The 20,138-nt window shown below is 39.2% G+C and overlaps 2 protein-coding genes and 1 long non-coding RNA gene across 3 annotated transcripts in view; 2 read left to right on the top strand and 1 right to left on the bottom strand.

The window, feature by feature from the left end:
- The window catches only part of LOC131262568 (uncharacterized), a 174,424-nt gene extending 168,633 nt beyond the window's left edge, over nucleotides 1-5,791 (top strand). The window contains exons 2-3 of the long non-coding RNA XR_009178228.1: nucleotides 5,001-5,108; nucleotides 5,683-5,791. This is a non-coding gene — a long non-coding RNA (uncharacterized LOC131262568). The remainder of the gene's footprint in view (nucleotides 1-5,000; nucleotides 5,109-5,682) is intronic.
- On the bottom strand, nucleotides 34-3,750 carry LOC131262537 (succinate--CoA ligase [ADP-forming] subunit beta, mitochondrial). Its single transcript, XM_058264571.1, has 7 exons — nucleotides 3,631-3,750; nucleotides 3,167-3,258; nucleotides 2,840-2,992; nucleotides 2,592-2,754; nucleotides 2,381-2,509; nucleotides 2,180-2,315; nucleotides 34-883 (listed from the first exon to the last, which is right to left on the bottom strand). The coding sequence occupies exons 1-7, from the start codon at nucleotides 3,694-3,696 to the stop codon at nucleotides 282-284; spliced, it is 1,341 nt and encodes a 446-aa protein (XP_058120554.1). The 5' UTR covers nucleotides 3,697-3,750; the 3' UTR covers nucleotides 34-281.
- Nucleotides 5,792-7,315: 1,524 nt separating the features above from the next.
- On the top strand, nucleotides 7,316-8,257 carry LOC131262551 (transmembrane emp24 domain-containing protein 2). Its single transcript, XM_058264587.1, has 4 exons — nucleotides 7,316-7,506; nucleotides 7,585-7,766; nucleotides 7,836-7,988; nucleotides 8,063-8,257. The coding sequence occupies exons 1-4, from the start codon at nucleotides 7,374-7,376 to the stop codon at nucleotides 8,210-8,212; spliced, it is 618 nt and encodes a 205-aa protein (XP_058120570.1). The 5' UTR covers nucleotides 7,316-7,373; the 3' UTR covers nucleotides 8,213-8,257.
- Nucleotides 8,258-20,138: the final 11,881 nt, after the last annotated feature.

Genomic DNA, 20,138 nt, shown 5'->3' on the forward strand with positions numbered 1-20,138 from the left:
GTTCCACGTTTATTCAATTTTATTGATATCAGCAATTTCATTCTTACAACGTTTCAATCTCTTGTCCAGCAGACATTGTCTAATGGTGCGTTTATTTCTTTTTTTTTTTTTTTGTTGCATATGACTTTTGCCGATATGATATACGGAGTGAAACACATTCACAAAAAATTATAAATAGAGATAGTGAGAGTTAGTATCGTTACTTGACACATGCACGTCGTTATTAATATTTTTTAATTGTCTGGCGTGTTCGCACACCTCAATCATTTATTCATTAAAATTTAGACAACATAGGAATCGGGCAATTCGAAGCTTACGTCCAAGTGGGCCTCCCGGGCAAGATGTACAATCTGCGCCAGATGCACCGACAACATTGCCGCCTCATCCAAATCATCCTTGGGCAGGATGCGTAGCTTCGATTTTTTAATAAGTTCCTTCGCTTCGTTCACGTTAGTACCTTGCAGTCGCACTATGATGGGCATTTTTATATTGAGCTCCTTCGTAGCTTGAATAATACCCTCAGCAATTACGTCGCAACGCATGATACCTCCGAAAATGTTAACAAGGATTGCGTGTACTTTCGGGTCGGATGTGATGATTTTGAAAGCTTCTTTCACTGCTTTCACGCTCGCACCACCACCAACGTCGAGGAAATTAGCTGGATCGCCACCGTGCAGCTTAATGATGTCCATTGTAGCCATCGCCAATCCAGCACCATTTACGAGGCATCCGATTGAACCGTCCAGGGCGATGTAATTCAGATCAAATTTGGAAGCTTCCACTTCCTTTTTATCCTCCTGCGTGAGATCCCGCTTTGCGAATAGCTCTTTTTGACGGAATTCGGCATTGTCATCGAAGCGCATCTTAGCATCAAGAGCGAAATCTTGAATTACAACGTATGAAAGGAAACATTGAATTATTCAATATTTTTTAAGATTACGAAAACTCATACACCAAAAAATAAAACAGAGTAAAAGCTACTTATGTTAACAAAGACAAGACGCAAATAAATTGAGTAACATACAACCAAATGAAAAGGAAACAATAGAAATGAAAATGAGTAACAAAACATGCAAGAGATATGTTAACACCTTTGGTTGGGTTTGTACATAAAATTACTTTCCGGTTGACAAATTTTTTACAGCTGTCATGTAGTTACAGCAAATTTTTCCATGGCAGATTGCTGGGATTCTTGCTGGAACTACATAGTAGCAGCAACAATTTAAATTTCTGTCAACCGGGTTCTTTTATTTTTGACTGGATTGATTGTTTTTCACAATCGGTATCACAAACCAAAGTTTAATTTTAATATTTAGCTTTTTTTCGACTATATTTCAAATATGCTTTCTTTAAAACCGAAAGGTAATTCCAATTAACTTACTTTATTTGATGAGAAATTAAAGTTAATTAAAGATGTAACAAAACGAATCAATAAATAAATTTTAATCATGCACAACGTTACACAGTATCGGCCTCAAAATCATAAAAATAAACGATCCACAAGTGTTCGTTGCTTTCGTAAAATTTTATCATTTCGGGAATGGAATGTATGAACACGAACTTTAGGGTTTTGCTATGATCGTTGATTTTCTGTGAGATTTTGTGGTGATACCGGAAACTATGGGCTATATCATAAAAGTTACTTACACTCTTCACCTAACGATGTGGCAATGAGATGTGTTCATATAATGTTTGTTGCAAGTTAGACACGTTTTACGCATAATTTGTAAGGGGATCGTATATTGTTTCCGTTCATTAGTGATAATTTTATGTACACGATACCAATGCGGCAATGCCAATACCAATGTTGATAGCATATGGGAAGAATGACGAAAAATATGTTAAAAACAATACTATATCTATAATATTTATTGCGTTTGTAAGTGGAAATCGTATTGACAGACGAAACACATGTCACATGACAAATATGATTACTGCAATAACGGTAATCTAACGTATGTATGATTTTCAAGCCACAAAACATCAGAATATTTTCACACCAAAGGTTTAAAATTTTAAAATTCAGATTTACAAGTGACAACTTTGACACAGGCTAAGACGATTTTGGAGTATGTATGCATCTAAGGAAATATAGTAGCATGTGACAGGGGAATTCAATTTTACTACGCTCACTCGTCATGTTATAATGGTTATATATAGGATTCAACGCTCTACTCACAAGTCTCCGCGGCATCTTCTGCATACGGGTTAATCTCAATCAATAGCACATCTTTTTTCACGAACAGATCGTACATATTGAGTAGCATTTTAGCTGTTTCTTCAAGTTTGTCCTGCAGTCCAACCTTCTTAGCGACCTAGAATCGTAATTGAGTGTTTGAAAAAACTTACTTAACACATATATCTTTTTCATAAAATTTACCTGGATCGCTTGATCCTTCTGCAACCCTTTGTTAATATCAATGGGTTCGTAGACAATCGCATCTGGGTTTTCTGCCGCAACCTCTTCGATGTTTACACCGCCTTGCGAAGAAGCTATGAGAACTGGGCCCTAGGGGGAATTTTACAAATATGCTCTTTTGTAAGCTCGATAAGGTTCAGTAGTCCGTGGCTTTTGAAACAATATGACCTACGTTAAAGGCTCTTTCCATCATAACAGCAAAGTAAAATTCACGACGAGGGAACTTCCGTTCAGCCACCATTACCGAATTGCAAATACGCCCGGCAGCACCAGTTTGTTTGGTTACAAGAAGCTGATTAATCATTTTGCTCGAAATTTCCTTAGCTTCCTGTGGTCTATAATGGTTTGTACATTTAGATGTTGCTGGTAACATTACAACATAGAAAAATTCCTATGTACAAATATGCATGGTATACTTACGAAAACACCACACGAACACCTCCTTTTAGCCCATTTTTGAAACTGCCTTTTCCACGACCACCGGCTAGAACTTGCGCCTTCAGTACAAGATTTTTAGTCTTCAAGTCAGCTGCGATTTTTTCGGCCTCGGAACCAGATGTTGCTACACCAAATCTACATGAGAAAAAAAAAATCACAATGAAAATTCAACTTTGCACTTTGTTCGCGATTCAACGGGAAACGCAGTAAGCAGGGAAAGAAAATGAATCAAGTTGAAAACTAATTGATTTTGTTCACGTAGTGTCTACTGCTTTTGTGATAAGGCATACATAAATACATTTTTCTTACCTTGGGGTTGGGATGCCCGCTTCGTTAAGGAAGCTATACGAAACATGCTCCTGGACATTAAGATGGCGCCGTTGAGATCCACCAGATAATACCTGTAGTGTGAATAAAATTTTCATTAGATCTAAAACTTTTTTGCTATGTTTATATATAAATCATGAGAAACACATGATCAGTAACGTCACAGCTTGGCAAAATAACGTCAGTTCATGATAGAAACGGGTGTAAGAAAAGGGTGCAAGGTAGGTGGAATTGCATAATCCCTGATTTTTGCTACTTTGTAGATTGTGTATTCAGGAATGGAGGGATTAGTTTCAATGTCTTCTTATATAGTGCTATTTTTAAAACAACCACTACAGCATTCCTACGCAAGTGACTAACAATATATTACATAAAAATTTATTTATGTAGGAAATTTGTTGATTGACCGTCCACGTGTGCGTTTTGGATTAATTTCTTACGCTTACCTTAGGGGACGATTTGGTGGCAATATCCGCCAACAGCAAGCTCGATCGACGCAGAATAGCAGCCATTATGATAACAATTTACGAGCAACTATCCTTTCCGTGAAATCCTTCCGCGATTACGAGACAATAAGATAGTGTTGGCAGAATCGGTTTTTGGAAGATTGGAAGATTCGATCCCTATACGAATTCCAAAGGATTGAGCCCCATTGGACAGATTCGGATCAGGTTTGATTCGTTTGGGGGGAAGGGGGTATCGGAAAGGGATTGGGCTTTTGACACAACTCTTCTCAAATATGGCACCCAAGATGATTAAATACTGAATAGGTGACTTAAACATTTGCCATGCGAACAAAATGAAAGCAATTGATGAATCGGTGTGTTTGGTTCTCAAGCGTTGTTGTTTGTTTATCTTCTAAGGACGATTCCCGCCCAATTTGAGTATCAGCATACTGTCAAAAGCTATTTTTCGATTTTTTGCAGTGTAGACGTCAAAATGCTCTACATTCCACTACCTTTTATAGTGTGTATTTATCTTGATGGCTCCCCTTCCAAAGCGACATAAAGTCACCTTCTATATTTATACACCTTGGGGCAAGACGACCCAAAACAAGCAGGAGATGGACCAAAGTTGCTTGTTGAAAGGTTAGTCTATGCAGAGGCACGAATAAGCAGTCCGATACTGAGCCCATGTAACCCACATTGGATTGAATTTTGTGATGTAGTATTCAAAAGACAGTTTGGGTATAAATTTGTTGCTGAATCCCGAACAATTATTGAATTTCTGTTCTCTGTTTTTGGCCTTTTATAAAACCCCCTTTAGTCCTACCTTTACAATTACATCAACCTTGCAGATAGCACTTTTGACAGAGTCAAAATTTGACGTTTTGTAATCCAGATGATCTGTGGTATGAAAACACAGTTGAACATCATCAAAAATTAACACAAATTTCATATGAAGAACTAAAAACTATTCGTTGCTATGAAACTCACATGACATGTTTAATATAAGACTTATTTAAATCCACAATGCGTGGATACTGGAGGCACCGTGCGACTTGCTCTTGTTTTAATGCCCGCGCGTCCTGCCCCATTCCCAAGGAGAACATTGCTGCACTTTCCTACTAAAGGTATACATGCCTACCAAAAAGAACCTTGCCAAGTGTATTTTTGGTAGGCATGGACTCCTCATAACCTACCAATATTTTTTTTTTTTTTTGGGAGGCACCGCAGTGGAAAGAGGTACTGGCTGTCAAACCTTTGTTTGTTTACTGTTTACTGTTTGCTGTGCAAGTCTGGCCAACTAGCAAGCATTCGACCGTGTTTTTACCAGCGTATTCGTTGTTTCATTAGTTGTTAGATTTTTCTTATAGCCGTTGTTACCGGGTGTAACATAGTATCGGTGGCCAGTGTTCAATAGCAGCGCTTGGATCGACCGACTCGGGGTGGTTAACCGGGGCCGGGTTAACTCGCACCAGACAGTAAGTACGTGTGTAACCGCGTGACTACATTAGGCGTACCATACCAAAAAACTGGTACGCTCCAAGTGTCAAAAACCTATTTTTCTGTCAGAATCGAGCGTTGCAAGTGTAGTCACAAAACCTCTCACTCTAACCCTATGCTTTGTCCTGCTCACCTTATGTATTCAAACTGAATCCAGCAGTTTACGGTTACAGATGGTAATTACAGGCAAATAATATCAATAAGATTCGTTTTACCACATTGTTTCACGACTTAGAAAAGATGAGAATAATTTTTTCAACGGATTGAATGCAGTATAACTTCTTTCAAAACGAAATAGTTGACGCTCTCCACAAATTAACTGATAACTGCTCGACAAGTTCTTACCAATATGAAAAGTCGAGCACTTTATCGAGCTCTGTCGAGCACACCATCGTCAGCCAACCCAGAAGTGCTGGGTTGCATTTGGTATGGTACGCTGGAGCTCCACCGTACCAAGTTTCTGGTATGGTGCGCCTAATGTAGTCACGCGGTAAGAACCCACAGCAGAGTTCTTACTGATGATGATTTTTCCGCGCTTTTCACACATTTCAGTGTCTCGACAAGGAGGAAGAAGCGGCTTCAAGCGAACATCAACGCGTTCTACGTGTTTTCACTGGCCATGACAAAGTGGTGCTGCACATCGTACATCGACGGAGCCTGCATGGTCGCTGTTTGCCAGCACGAACCAGAGGAGGGGTCGGACCATTTCGGGATGTTTCGCCTGATCGCCTTCCGAACCGGACGATAATTTATTATTATTATCGATATATCAAAACAATAAAACAAACAAAAATATTTTCCTGCATGAAAATAATTATTATGGGAAAGAAAAGATATCCTGAACTCAGCTCATATAATCTACTACGAATGGGTATACGTTTTTTGCGCGTATAGTCAGAAATAGATATTATAAACGCACAATCACGTCAAAAGCGTTCTCTTTTGAGGCGTCCCGCAAGTATAAAGAGAATTGTTTTACCCCTCTTTTCAGAAGTTGGTTTACGCCTAGATTGCATAGGAAATCTTCTGCAAAAGAAGGGGTAAAAAAGGGGTTCTGAAAAGAAGAGCGGGCAGTTCTGAAGAGAATTCTTTTACCCCAAAATAACGCCAAAATTTCTCGTTGGGTTGTTTACAATGTGTTGGAATGCTAGAGCGTCTTACCACACCTCGGCCGGTGCATCTTACCCCACTCTGAGGATCGTCCGTTTTATGTAATTTATTTAAAATTTTGAGAATTTTAAAACAGTTTCTCTTCCTCGTGGTCCACACTTCAGCGCGACGTCCCGTTACAAAAGTAGCCCAATTCCGGCAGAACAATCGCGCACTCCAAGCGCGACAGAGGTAGCAGAGTATGTGGAAATATGTATCGCATTGGGGCGCAAACTCGGCTAAATTTTTTTATTGAATTCCCGCCGTAGGAAGTATATATTTCCACATCATCTCCTACTTGTTGAAGAGCAGTTTGTTTACGTTTCGGCACCCGAAAAAACTTTGGTAAAAGAGCTAGCGCGATTACGCGTTTTTCGCTGTTTCTACACTAGCGCGATTTGTGCGACATTTTTTTTGTATGGAGTTCGGCCGCCTGTCAGGCGACGTCGCGTTTCGTGACGGGACGTCGCGCTGTAGTGTGGACCCCGAGTTCGGTATTCGTTAAATACCATTATCAGGTAGTAAAAGAAGGCCTGGGTATTTAAAAAATATAATATCAAAGGATGCCACACCTTACATAAAAGTGACAAAATATTAGATCATTTAGAGTCAATTTGGTTTTTTCTCGTTTTCTTTTTGAAATGGTTATTTCGTGCAGTGAAATTTACATAGGCTGTATTAGATACGTTGATGAACATATTCTATTACTTTAATTATTTTTAAATGGCTTAATTCAGCGTAAAACAGGCCGGGCATCTTACCCCACCAAGGCGTCTTGCCCCACCTTCCCCTTCTTGCCTGTAGTGCGAACTGCTACTTGCCACTTGCCTGCTTGCTTGCCACTTGCACTTGCCGACGTGCGAATCAGCCTTTATCATAAATTCCACGATGGCGTTATGTTTACCTGAAATCGTTCCACATATACCAACCTTGGGAGTAGCCTTGGTTTAGACGTCAAAATGCTCTACATTCCCCTACCTTTTATAGTTTGTATTTATCTTGGTAGTGGGGAACATCGGCATTTTGGCATTTTTGTGTGGTGTGGGTTGGAGTGAAATACGTGGCTAGCAAACTATCTCAAAATAATCAACAACATGAATTTTTACCTTAAAGTACTCGTATTTTGTCTTCTACAATTCGTTAATCATATCAATGGCTATTTCATTACAGTAGATCCGCATTCAGAAGAATGTTTCTTCGATCGAGCTGAAGCTGGAACCAAGCTAGGTGAGTCAAAACTCTTCATATTTTGTAAACGTAGGAGTCAACTACAGGCGGATAGACTTATCCTTTGATTAATTTCAGGGCTTATGTTCGAAACAGTTGAAGGTGGATTCCTCGATATCGAAGTGCGTATTAGTGGTCCGGATCAGAAAGTCATATACCAAGGCGAAAAAGAATCTTCTGGAAAATATACATTCTCGGCATATGAAACCGGTGTGTACCACTATTGCTTCAGCAACAAAATGTCAACTTTAACACCGAAAGTAAGTGAACATCCTTGCTTATCAATGTGTTTTGTGCGATCTAAATCAATGATACCAATTGTTGGATAGGTAGTCATGTTTTCAATGGAAATCGGAGAAGCCCCAAAGGGCACTGTAGGAGCGGTGAATGAAGGAGAAGCAGGGCACACGAAATTGGAGGATATGATTCGTGAACTATCCGGCACTTTAACCAGCATTAAACACGAACAAGATTACATGCATGTAAGTAGTTTCTGCGATACTAGCCAAACGATTTCCACTTACTGACCGAGAATACGCTTTTGTACATTGACCAGGTTCGTGATCGCATCCATCGGTCCATCAATGAAAGTACCAACTCCCGCGTAGTAATGTGGTCGTTCTTTGAAGCAATCGTTCTCATTGTCATGACCGTCGGGCAGGTATACTATCTCAAACGATTTTTCGAGGTTAAAAGAGTAGTATAAAAAAGCAGTGAGGGTTATGTGGAAAATAAAATTGACTATATCTCATTTCCAGCTCATTTTAAGTGTCGCTGTATCGATATCCGAAAAATGCTTGGTTAGGTAAAGGATGGCGGATGTGTACCAAAACATGGTAGAAGATCGAAATGAAAAACGCAGCAAATTACTAGTCGCACGATGCACAGTAAAGGTAGGTATTTCCAAGTAAGTTATATGGGTAATCTGTATGCACCATAAAAAAGTTGTTCCATTACACCATTTCAATTCAGTTCATTTCGTTACTTTCTAATGTGGTGGACTGAATCTGAAAAAACATCCTATGCACAACAAATCTTGGATTTGACCTAGGTGAGTCCTAAGAGTGGTGAACCCAAGGTGGGTTTTGAGGGAGGTGAATCGTATTTAGTTTCGCTTAAAAATAAAAGCACACAAGAACGATCGGTAACAAGTTGTCGGAAGTAATTTACTTCCCTAGAACCACCGCGCCTTGTAAAACGCGACTAGGAAATAACTGCAGTGCAATCCATGGATTCTCGTCCCCGCTGACAGAAGTCCATATAAAAAAACGGCTTTAACTCGGCTTTTATACCCAGTCACTTGAACACGCGGGTTTTGGATACTAAATTGGATATTACACATAGAAAAATTGGATATCCAATTGAGCCCCTAAACAATCGCCAAATTCAAGATTTTTGGGTGTCGCGGTCGAAGCGCGCCGCGTTATACACACACATGAGCACTTGCCATCACCCGATTTTTGCGGTGTTGCGGTGTGTTTAGGGTAATGTCGGATTGATGACGTCACAAACGCGTTGCATAAAAAAAAAATCTATGTCGTATTTGTTTTGCCCGTGTTCTCCCTCTCTTCGATTATTTCTCCTGCTTTGTACTTTAGCTCCGTGCTCCGTGCTGACTCAGAGAGTCTAGACAGCTGTCTGCTTCTCGTTTGCTCTTACACGCGCGGGTATTTCGTGCCTGTGGGCCTGTGGCGGTGGCGTGAAAGGAAGCGCCATATCATATTAAGGCTGATTCGCACGTCGGCAAGTGCAAGTGGCAAGTAAGCAGGCAAGTGGCAAGTAGCCATTCGCACTGCAGGCAAGTACTTGCCGGTAACTTGATCACTCACACAAGTACACAATAACGAATAAATTTTATTTTACCATTATTTCATCATCAATAAATGAAAAGATCGATCAACGATACGATCAAATAATATTTCTTGAACATTAGTCGAAAATTATCCTAAACAAATCACGAAAATGAAACAGTTTTTGTTTGACATCTTGTATTTACACGAGTTGTCAACCAATACATCCAGCTACTTGCCCGAAAAATAGACTCGGTTCTATTCCAGTGGCAAGTAGCTACTTGCCACTTGCCACTTGCTAGGTCCTGATTCGCACGGGGTAGGTACGCGGCAACTTGCCACTTGCACTTGCCACTTGCCGACGTGCGAATCAGCCTTTATTCTAATTGAAGAGCTAACTTTTTACGGTGCAATTGTTACTGAAAGAAGGCAAGTAAGAATTGATTATCGTTATTTGATGGTTTATATTTACCCATGGAACGAAGTGTTTTCCAGTTGTGCTATCGGCTGCTCTTCTGCATGACCAGTTGGTGATTCAATATAAATAACGAAATGTTTGAATGTAAGCATAATTCAGTTTACACCTTAAAGTGCTACGTAATCCAATATTTAATAATTTTTCGAATCTAGTGCCATTACATCGATTCTTGCTTTTTTTCCGCTTTGTGTAAAAAGTTCTCCGCATTTAAATTGACTATAATTTTACTAGAGCCAAAGTTTAAAAATTTTCTATGCATGCAGAACGAAAGAACGGTCGTTCTCAAATCCACCAACCAATTCGGATTTGTCACAGGTCATTGACTTGTATCAGCTGATACAAGTGCTTCCTGATGCATCCTCAATAACTTGTCTAGATACCAGATAGTAGAGTGAGAACGACTGGTCCTTACTCTCTCATCCTTAGCAGGAGTTTCCCTCTAGCGGCAATTTGTTCGACTGGTCAACTGTCATCGAACCGTTCGTGATCGATCAAGCAGCATCCAAGATCGATTAAATTACATTATTTTCATTATTATTTGTTTATCCAAACCTTGCTCTTCATTTCCATCATCATCACCATCAAACTATCCTGAAGCAATGGATCCAAAAGCGATGGAGTTATTTGTGTTTCTTTTTTATATTTGTTTGTTTTACAGCTGTGTAAATTAATTAGCAGAATGTTATTGTTAAGCAAAAATACAATTCATTTGCTTTACCTACCCACACATTGTGCTCTACACAAAATCCAATTAGAATGGACAACAATACAACAATGCAAACTCTAAGGCCGCGTCCACACGGCATCGTGTCTATGTCTGAAAAATTTGAATAGAAGTTCACTAAACTAGAAAATCAGAATAAAGAACTTCGACTTCAAAATGAGAGGCTCGAAGCCAAACTGGATTTAGTTCTGCGCAACACTGCGACTACGAATGTCACTTTGAACACGATGGTGGCAGTCAGATGGCCTAGAGAAGGCTTCATCCGTAAGTAGACGGATTTTGAATTTTCTCCTATATCTAGCACAGAAGAACTTTTGAAGCTTGAAGATGACTTAAAAAACGTTCAATTCAAAAGAAAACTGTTGGCTTGGTTGCAAAGTCAAGTCAGGCGCGCAGAACTTTCCAATTGTATGCACGATTCTATTGATATTATTTTTGCTAAGCCATTTTCTGCCAGTATTAATTGGTCGGGTATCAGTAGGACACCTAGGCAAGCAACGACAGGTTTGATTAATTTTAAAGAGGTGGTGAGTATTTTTAAGGAAATAGGCAGTAACGAGCATTAAAATAGTAGCTGACAAACATGTTGCTAACTTTTTGATGAAGAAACTGCAACATGCTGCAGCCAGAGTGCATATAAAAGATAACAAGAGGACATCCTGTCATACTAATAGAATTCGATTCTAAATAATCCGTTAAGTTCGGATCTTCGGAATGAATGGATCCTTCTCCTTGATGCTCTTGTGGTTCAGATGGCATATCGGTGCTATCCGAAGGATTAACGGCATGTAATTGTTGTGACACTGGAAAATAAAGCTTTAACACTAATTCAATATTACTAAATCATTATTTTCACTCACTCAATCCACTTGACCCTGCTTCTTCATCGACTGGTAAATCCATCTTCAGGTACTTTGCGACCCTACGACTGAAATTGCCAGTTTATTTTCATTCTATCAAGATCGGACATTTTGGTCCAACGCAAATTATGATTTTGCACTTTATAAACACTGGAAAACTTTGTTCACTTGTAATCAACGCAAATATGGTTTTAAATCTACCGCAAGTGATAACTAAAATCGTATTAAACAAATGCAATGTGACGTCACTTCATAGTTTTGGCGCGAAGCGAAAGATGAGCAAAAGAGAAAAAAAGCGCATAAAAGACAGAAAGCGATTTAAATCGACAGACGCAGGGCAATGGCCGCGGGGCATGAAGAATGGAGGAAACGAACGATGCAAGTTCGTGGGACCCAAAAAGGGGATGCGTGATGCGGGGAGTAAATTCATGCATGGCTCACGAATACACTCGCAGCTCGGTGCCGCGGCAGAAAGTGGTTGCATACCCTTGTGCGAGTGGAAGCAAGAGAGAAAGTGCAAATTTAGAGTGAGAGGTCCGAACAGGATCCGATTTTTGCGATTGGGTACTTGGCTTGTATACAGTCAAAGTATAAGCCAGAAGAGAATGCACGCTGTGACGTCATCGCTCTCTGCGCTTCCTCGCTCCCGCTTCGCTTGCTCTCTGCTATTTCTTCTCCTACCCCATTTCTTTCTTGTCAAATAAAAGCATGTGTTTTTGGTATGTTATAATAAATCAAATGAAAAAATAAATTTTCAAAACAACAGTTTTTCCTTAAACGTACTAAAAAATAAAAAATAATGTAAGTTAAATGACATATGTATTTATGTATCAGTTTTTCGTTTTGATCATTATTCGCATTGCATCGAGATTGCTCTCAGTTCGATCGCCATCCACGATGCTATGCGAATAATGACAAAAACAAAAAACTGATACATAAATACATATGTCATTTAACTTACATTATTTTTTATTTTTTAGTACGTTTAAGGAAAAACTGTTGTTTTGAAAATTTATTTTTTCATTTAATTTATTTTATACTTTTACGTATTACATGAACAGAGAAAACAGGATTTATTCTTTTATATGAAAATTGTCATTAAGTTAGTTGAGTCGGAGTGTACTTAAGAAAGGAGTAGAAATCCACTGCCTGTTACTGCAAGATCTGGCGCAACTCGTTTTGCTTTGCAGTGAACAGGATCGCGATGTCCGAGTACCAATTATCAAGGAGTAAGAGTGAGGCTGCAATCTGTTTTAACGTTTGCTATGAGCACTGAGGAAGTGCTCTCGTTCTTCAGCACTGCTGCGAGTGAACACAACATGCGATCTCTCAATGTCACACAGCGCTCTCCCGGGAGAGCTGCTGAAGGATACCAGCACGCTATCTGTTCAAGTGGGCCAGAACGGGATCGCCAACGCACAGTCATAATCTGGGAGCGAAATATGCGGGTGTTGCTGGCACACTCTTTCATTACTGATCTCCTGTCTTTTATCTCTGTCCGATTCAATTTTTGCGACATCCGGGAAGGTGAATGCAAGAAAACTGTTTAAAATCGCGAGGATGACAATTTACTACTGTGTCCAAAAAGTAAGGTGACTTTGGTACGCAAACTGTGCGCGTCCAAGGTATTGGCGGATTGTTATTTTTTTATTGTTGCAATATGTGTTTTTGACTTCTTCAGCAAATTTCATGTAAAAATATTCATCAGGATAGGAGATATGATTTTTTTTGTGCCCTACTACACGTATGAACCTCGTTTTTCGTCTCTGGCCACATTTGGGGAGCAAAAAATTTGCTTAAAATTTTGTATGCGTAACTAATTTTTAGCTGCAGATTCGTTGAAATGGTTTTTGGCGATGCAGTAATGTCGAAAAAACAAGTTTGCTACGGGTTTAGTGAATTCCAAAATGGCCGCCAGGGCCACAATGGCCAAAAGGGTGTCATGCGACACATTATCCTCAACGATTCATCATTTGACGAAGCTCACGTTCAAAATATTAGGGAATCAATGTTAAATAATCGTCGATTGATGATTAGAGACTTCACCGATAATATTAAATTATCGAAAGTATCAGTAAATATCATTTTAGAGGAGGTTTTGGGCCTGGAATTCGACTGCTACCAAAATCGCTGATTTTTTTTTAAAAAAGGCGTTGCGTTGAAGTGGGTGAAACAGCGCTATCCGACTAAATTGACAAGACGAAGTGCATTATTACTGTAGACGAGACTTGGAACTATGCTTCAGACTGCAAAACAATCAATCAATCGAATAAATAGCGTGCCAGGAATAAGCCAGAACCAAAAAACTAGACAAACGAGGGTCATACGTGTAGTAACGCACAAAATAAATCGTATATCCTATCCGGATGAATATTTTTACATGAAACTTGCTGTAAAAATCAAAAACACATATAGCAACAATAAAAAAATAACAATCCACCAATACCTTTGACGCACCCAGTATGAGCACCAAAGTCACCTTACTTTTTGGACACAGTAGTATTAAAACAATCAAATACAACCCGGTTGACAGAAATTGACATTGTTGCTGGTACTATGTAGTTCCAGCAAGAGTCCCAGCAATCTGCCATGGAAAAACTTGCTGGTACTACATGACAGCTGCAAAAAATTTGAATTTTTGTCAACCGGGAATACAATATTTTACTGCTGATATTGTTTAAATACTTATCCGTTAGTTTAACCACGAGCGTTATTCCATCCCTGGTGTTAACCCCTGGTCACAGCTTTGCGCAACCGCATGCGGTTGCGTTTTTTCCCATGGGAGAGATAGGAGCTGTCATGGGCTGTCACCGCAGACGCAAGACCTTGCGGTTTCTGTACTAAAAAATCAAACGAGTTTGATTCTTGCCGCAGACTCTTGCGTTGTTATATGTGAACAGTAAATATTGTTCCTAGTAGACTTTAATGAGATTGTATGCTCATATAAGTGGTATATTCAAACATTGAAGTATTATTTTTGGCAAAAAGCTGTGGCCACAGGTTTAGGCCTTCATTCTGCTTTGGAGCCGCATCTTCGCCGTGGTCCATTTTATACATCAGCTGCTGTCTGTACTGGCTGACAATCACTTCTTTCACACTTCCCGGTTGACAAAAATTCAAATTTTTTGCAGGATAATTATCCTCTAAAAATGACGAAAATGAAACAGTCTTTGTTTGACAACTTGTAATTACACGAGTTGTTAACCAATACATCCACCTACTTGCCTGACAAATAGACTCGGTTCTATTCCAGTGGCAAGTAGCTACTTGCCACTTGCTACTTGCTAGGTCCTGATTCGCACGGGGTAGGTACGCGGCAACTTCCCAAGCTGCAAACGTCACTTTAATGGTCTTTTAAACGATTAAAAGACCACTAAAAGACGTCTAAATAACACGGTTAAAAGACCGCATATGTCAAAAAGTGGGGATTTCGAAAATTCGAAATAAAAAATTGTCCCTCCTTTTTTCGAACACCCACGTCTCTGTCTTTCGTCATTGCTCTGCTTGCTACGTGATGTTGTAGACCCAATCTGCAAGGTTTGGCTTAAACGACCGAATGCCTCAATTTACGATGCAGGGTTGAGGAGTTTGAATGGTTTTTACTGCGCTTGGTTTCTGCTTGTGTCCGTGTAGTTACATACTGTCAAGCGGGATTAAAGTGCATTTCGTGCGATTTTCAATCTGGTTTTGAAGGTTCTTATTTTTCTTCCTTGCATTGTATTTCTGTCACAGCAAAACAGGCACGATAAGAATCGTAAATATTTGATTGTTTATTCCGTGCAGCCGACTATCGTAGCATCATAGATCAGAGTTTTTTCATCGATACAATGAACGAAAAGGGTGAAAAATTCATCACAGTGAAGAAAAGAACATTTCGTAAGAAGGTTTGGCAACAGCAGACGACACAGCTGAGGTAGAGGAAATGTTCGGATCATTGTTCGGAAGTTTAACTCAACGCAGTGATCCCGCTTTCATCTTCAGACATAATTGCTTGTATAACAACCTGTGCTTTTTTTGTTTAAAATCAGGGGAATCTTCGAAAGATCCGGGCGCGACTCCGAATGCCGGATTTTGTCCGACCAAACCACCTGACGGGCGCTACCCGTTTCATCACTGGTCGTTACCGCGAGCTTTGAGCCAGTGGTTGGGGCATGGCTCATTGAAAAGCATTGACGCCGAAAGGCGCTTGGGCTCTCCCAAAGTTCTTGCGCTAGAAAGCTCCTGTCTGGCCACATCAGCTGCGCGACATCTGTGCCGGGTGCCACCTACAGGACGACCTACCGCCGGTTAGCGGCCCGCTAACGTCAGAGGGCTGCGGCTAGTCTCATCGGCTGTCACCTCCCCATGCAGCGTGACTGCCCCTACTTCTGGAACGGGTGGTGATGCAGTAGCCCGCCTCCTCGTTCCTCGGTTCGGCTACGGTCCTCGGGATCGGCGCGAGTTGCTACCATAGACAACTCCTTCCGTCGCGGGGGCGAATTCCGGCATCGATCAGCATGGCTGCTGCGGCTCGTAGGACGATGGCTAGTGCTGCTGCTATCGTCAACGCTACGTACAACAATGTGTGCTTGACGAAGACATCCGGCAAGGTTCAAGTTGTGCGTTTGAACTAGTTTTAAAAAAAGCAGCATTCACATAATGGATCTCTCCGGAGGAGCTACAAACATACACAGTGATAGTTAGACCGTGACTCAGGCCGCATCGAAAAATTTGGCCAACAATCCACTCCAGCAGGAGGACATTTCGGGAAACGGACTGAAAGATTTGCATCATGAAAATGTAACAATGGTGTTTTTGTATTACTGGATTGAAAATAGATAAAATATCTGGCTGTTGGAAGGCTGTTGGAAGGTATTGGAATTTGCCTCATTTCGTCATTATCATTTTTATGGGAAGAATCATGTCAGAAGATCAAGTATTATTAAACACCGTTCTTACGGTTTACAACGATACATTTATTGTTTTGTAGTCGTGCGAGCGTTTGGAATATGTATTTAAAAATACATACTCAGAATAAAAAGCTTGTAATAAAATGTTCTACATATTGAATTGCATGCACTTGCTCCATTTATATAAAGTACTAGCTGATTAACCCGATTTCATCTGGGTAGAAATAAATTCCAAACTGAAGAGTGTTGGCATTGTGTTGGTGCTGAAAATTTTAGTATTACCTTTAGTCGACGAAACCATGTAAATATACATTTTGCATTCATTACTTAAATGTGCTTCCAGCTTAGTGCAAGCATTTAAAATTAATCCATTAAAGCAAGTATGAGACAAACTGTGCCTAAACCACAGTTGGACCAAAACAACAGATAATCGACGATTATTTAAGAGCACTTCTATCATCACCCCGATATTTACGGTGTTAGATAGCGTCTTTTTTTTTAATCCGTCGCATCTGTTGTAAGGTGGCATCATATTTTTTTAGATATTTTCTATCGTTTACGTCAGAGGTCTCCAAACTACGACCCTCGCCTCCTTGAGTAAATGTGGCCTAACGCTACGGTTATTCCACCCAAAGCGGCCCGTGTTAAAAAAAGTTTGGAGAACCCTGGTTTGGGTGATTGAAAATTATAGGCAGGAAGGAGGCATAAGAATGTTGGAGATTTCGCACTTGAAAAATTGACTTTCTTATAATTATGTTTGGTTGATTTGATTTGACCGATTTTGTATGATTGAGAATATTTATTACGTAGGAGAGATGAGATTGAGCACTCAAACTGTGACCATTCGATTAAGTGACCCCAAATTGTTCGAAAATGACCCATATTGCATTGTAACCATTGTTGAGCTAAAAAGCAGGATGGTTGCCCCCCTTACCCCTTCCGTCAAATGGATGAAATATTATCACATGATGGCTACATGTTAAAATAGTATGTCCAATTTTTGTAGGAATCCATTCCATAAATGACGAATTATTATTATTTTTCATCATTTTAAGCGATAGGTGTTCGAAAGGGGGGCAGGGAAGGAGGGCATTCGAAAGAATAAAAAATTAACAACATTCCAGTAAAGTTTGGTACAGATAGACTTAGTAGATTTTGCGTAACATGATATGATAAGTATGCACTTTTTTTTTCGTTTAGAGCATTGCTATTTTTTTACTGAAAATGAGAAACGCAAAGGGAGTCTGAGGTAAGATTGAACATTAAGAGTGAAGCTATTCGATTTAGAGACCATAAATAACTCGAAATTGATACCCATATTGCATTTTTACTATTTTTGTGGTAGGGGGTAATATGAGAGCCCCCCTTTTCCCTTCCCCTAGATGGATGATGTTTTAACCCATGATATGTCCATATGTCAGCAGTATTTGTACCAATTTTTGTGACAATTCGTTCAATAATTGTTGATCTATAATTGTTTTTCATTAATTTTAGAGGGTAGGTGTTCGGGAGGGGTAGGGAGGTATGGGAATATCAACAAACGAAGTTCAGATCATTCAACCATGGAAAATTAGCTACCTTTCTGCCAAGTTTGGTACAAATCGGCCTGGTAGATTTTGCGTGATGCGAGTGCATACATATATATATACAGACAACGTTGACTTTTATATATATAGATGACCATAACTAAATTGAACCAAAGAAAGCGCGCTACTGTGGCGCCTCTAGTGGCGTCAGCCGGAAACTAATGTTTTTAGTAGTATTAGTAAACAATAACAATGAAGTTGTGAAAGTTTCAGACCTGTACTATTGTTTTTCGCTAAACGCCGTAAAATGGAAATTGATCGACCAAAAATAGCTCCGCACAAATCACTGGAGCGCCGGTGGACAGATTGACAAGGCCTGGAATCCATAATAAAAGCAAAGAAAAATTAAAAGTATTTTTCTTTTGCACAATTATACATAAGGTTTGTTTTAAAAATAGGTGGTAAGAACAAAGTATGATGTCCCCCCCCTCTCACGAGTGCGGCGCTGAGCGACTTCGAGCAGAATTCGAGCTGGAAGCGAGCGACATTATTAAACAGCCGCATTGTATGCAAAACTGTGTCTTTGATGAATCGGTTATTGCTAAATTAGCCGCGCACTAACTGCGCACGCCACTAGATGGCACTGACAGAATTTCAAATTGACCGTGCTGGTTATGACGTATTCTAACTTAGCTTGGGTAATATATTTTATCTGTTTTAAGTTGGGTAAATGTGGTATAAGTTTAAGTAAAATGAATTTGGATGTCCTTTTTTTAACTCTCAGTCCATTCCATTAATACCGTAGAATGGTTACATATGTGTATTATTAATGTGTAAATTAAAAATGAATACGACCAATCCATGAATGTTTCAATTTTCGTCATAAATTATTGGCGAGATTGTATTCCATAAATGTTTTTGTTTTATTAATATTACTTAAAGCCAACATGAATATATTTAAATTCTTTATATTATACAATGAAACTCATTACATAAACTCAAAAGTATTTATAATCTGATTTACAACGATTCGTTGGTATAGCTGCTATCAGCTCAGCATTTCCTTTCAGCCAGCATATATCAATCTGACTACGAAAATTTCACATAGTTTAATACATTAACTGCCATATTAAGGACTGACAGTAAATTTTTCGTTCAAGTCGCGCCATTCCCTAGGAATTGAGATCGACGAATGTATGAGTCGTGCTTGTGCGCCGCGCGGGCGTATGACTTTCATCTATCAAGAATTACTTGAACGGAAAATGTCGCAAAACAACTTAGAGTCATTAAAGATCTAAAATATTTTACGTTAATATTATACTGTTCACATTATTTTCAATAAATTAGTTATGGCTTAGGTCTTGACTGATATGAATACTTTTAGAAACTGGTAAACAAGAAGCTTCCATACAATATGCATTTAAAAGAATATTATATTCATTGTGTTTAAGTAAACACGTTGTTGATGGTAAAGTTAAAATCGTAGCTTAATTATCGGTATTTTACTTTAAGAAATAGTTTGTTGAACAGTCTCGTTCTATAAGGGATTCAAATTTCTGCCTAAATTGTTTTGTGGCTGGCCGTGTCGATATTTTCTCGAGGATCAAAACGACACCACTAAGACTCTGCGCGAAAACAAAACGACGAGGCTAGCCATTTTTTCACTATTTTCAAAGTGTTGTTTTCCTGTTGTACGAGGCAGCGTCGAGAAAACTGACAGTTCCCGACGGAATAATCATGCTGATCTCAACTATCTGGAAAATGTCTGGAGGATCAAAATCTGCATATTGTGAACATTGTTAAAACTTGTGCAGGACCAATGTATTAAATCGAAAAAACAAACAAAAACGTAAAAATATTTCAATTGTTATCCCAGTTATTGCTCAGGTTCCTTGTACATGAACTATTTGCAGACATGAATTGGTCATTGGCCATTTTACACAAGTAGAGCATTGTGTTTTCGTCAAATGTTTTCGGCAATGGTATCAATAATTCATTCAGATAATTCATTCATGGATCATTCCATACGTTTTGACGAACATAGATCAGAAAAGTGTGGCATGGTGTTTGCATAACTCCTAATTTACACCTAAGATTCATTGAATATCAATATGTAGATCTCACAAATTCTTGCCATGACTGATCAGCAGATCAAATACAGATAAACTTTCGCATAGCTTTTCACTATTTGTTTGATGATGTTTTATCTTCACCAATTTACTGTTGGGATCATATTATACCATTGTAACAATAGAAGAACACTGAACTGATGTAACGTTTGCATTTAAAAAATAGACAAATTTTTATTTGCGATAAGAAAAAAGTTAACCAAGCTAATTGAATGAAGTAAATTTTGTTGTAAAAC

Source organism: Anopheles coustani, chromosome 2 (genome assembly GCF_943734705.1).
Source record: "Anopheles coustani chromosome 2, idAnoCousDA_361_x.2, whole genome shotgun sequence".
Taxonomy (NCBI): Eukaryota; Metazoa; Arthropoda; class Insecta; order Diptera; family Culicidae; genus Anopheles; species Anopheles coustani.

Bases quoted from the DNA above. Each gene is read 5' to 3' on its own strand.
- LOC131262537 (XM_058264571.1), bottom strand. From the start codon at position 3,696: ATGGCTGCTATTCTGCGTCGATCGAGCTTGCTGTTGGCGGATATTGCC. The intron at 3,259-3,630 runs GTAAGCGTAAGA...TTCACACTACAG, and splicing joins CCACCAAATCGTCCCCTAAG to GTATTATCTGGTGGATCTCA. The intron at 2,510-2,591 runs GTAGGTCATATT...AATTCCCCCTAG, and splicing joins TGATGGAAAGAGCCTTTAAC to GGCCCAGTTCTCATAGCTTC.
- LOC131262551 (XM_058264587.1), top strand. From the start codon at position 7,374: ATGAATTTTTACCTTAAAGTACTCGTATTTTGTCTTCTACAATTCGTT. The intron at 7,507-7,584 runs GTGAGTCAAAAC...GATTAATTTCAG, and splicing joins TGAAGCTGGAACCAAGCTAG to GGCTTATGTTCGAAACAGTT. The intron at 7,767-7,835 runs GTAAGTGAACAT...ATTGTTGGATAG, and splicing joins TGTCAACTTTAACACCGAAA to GTAGTCATGTTTTCAATGGA.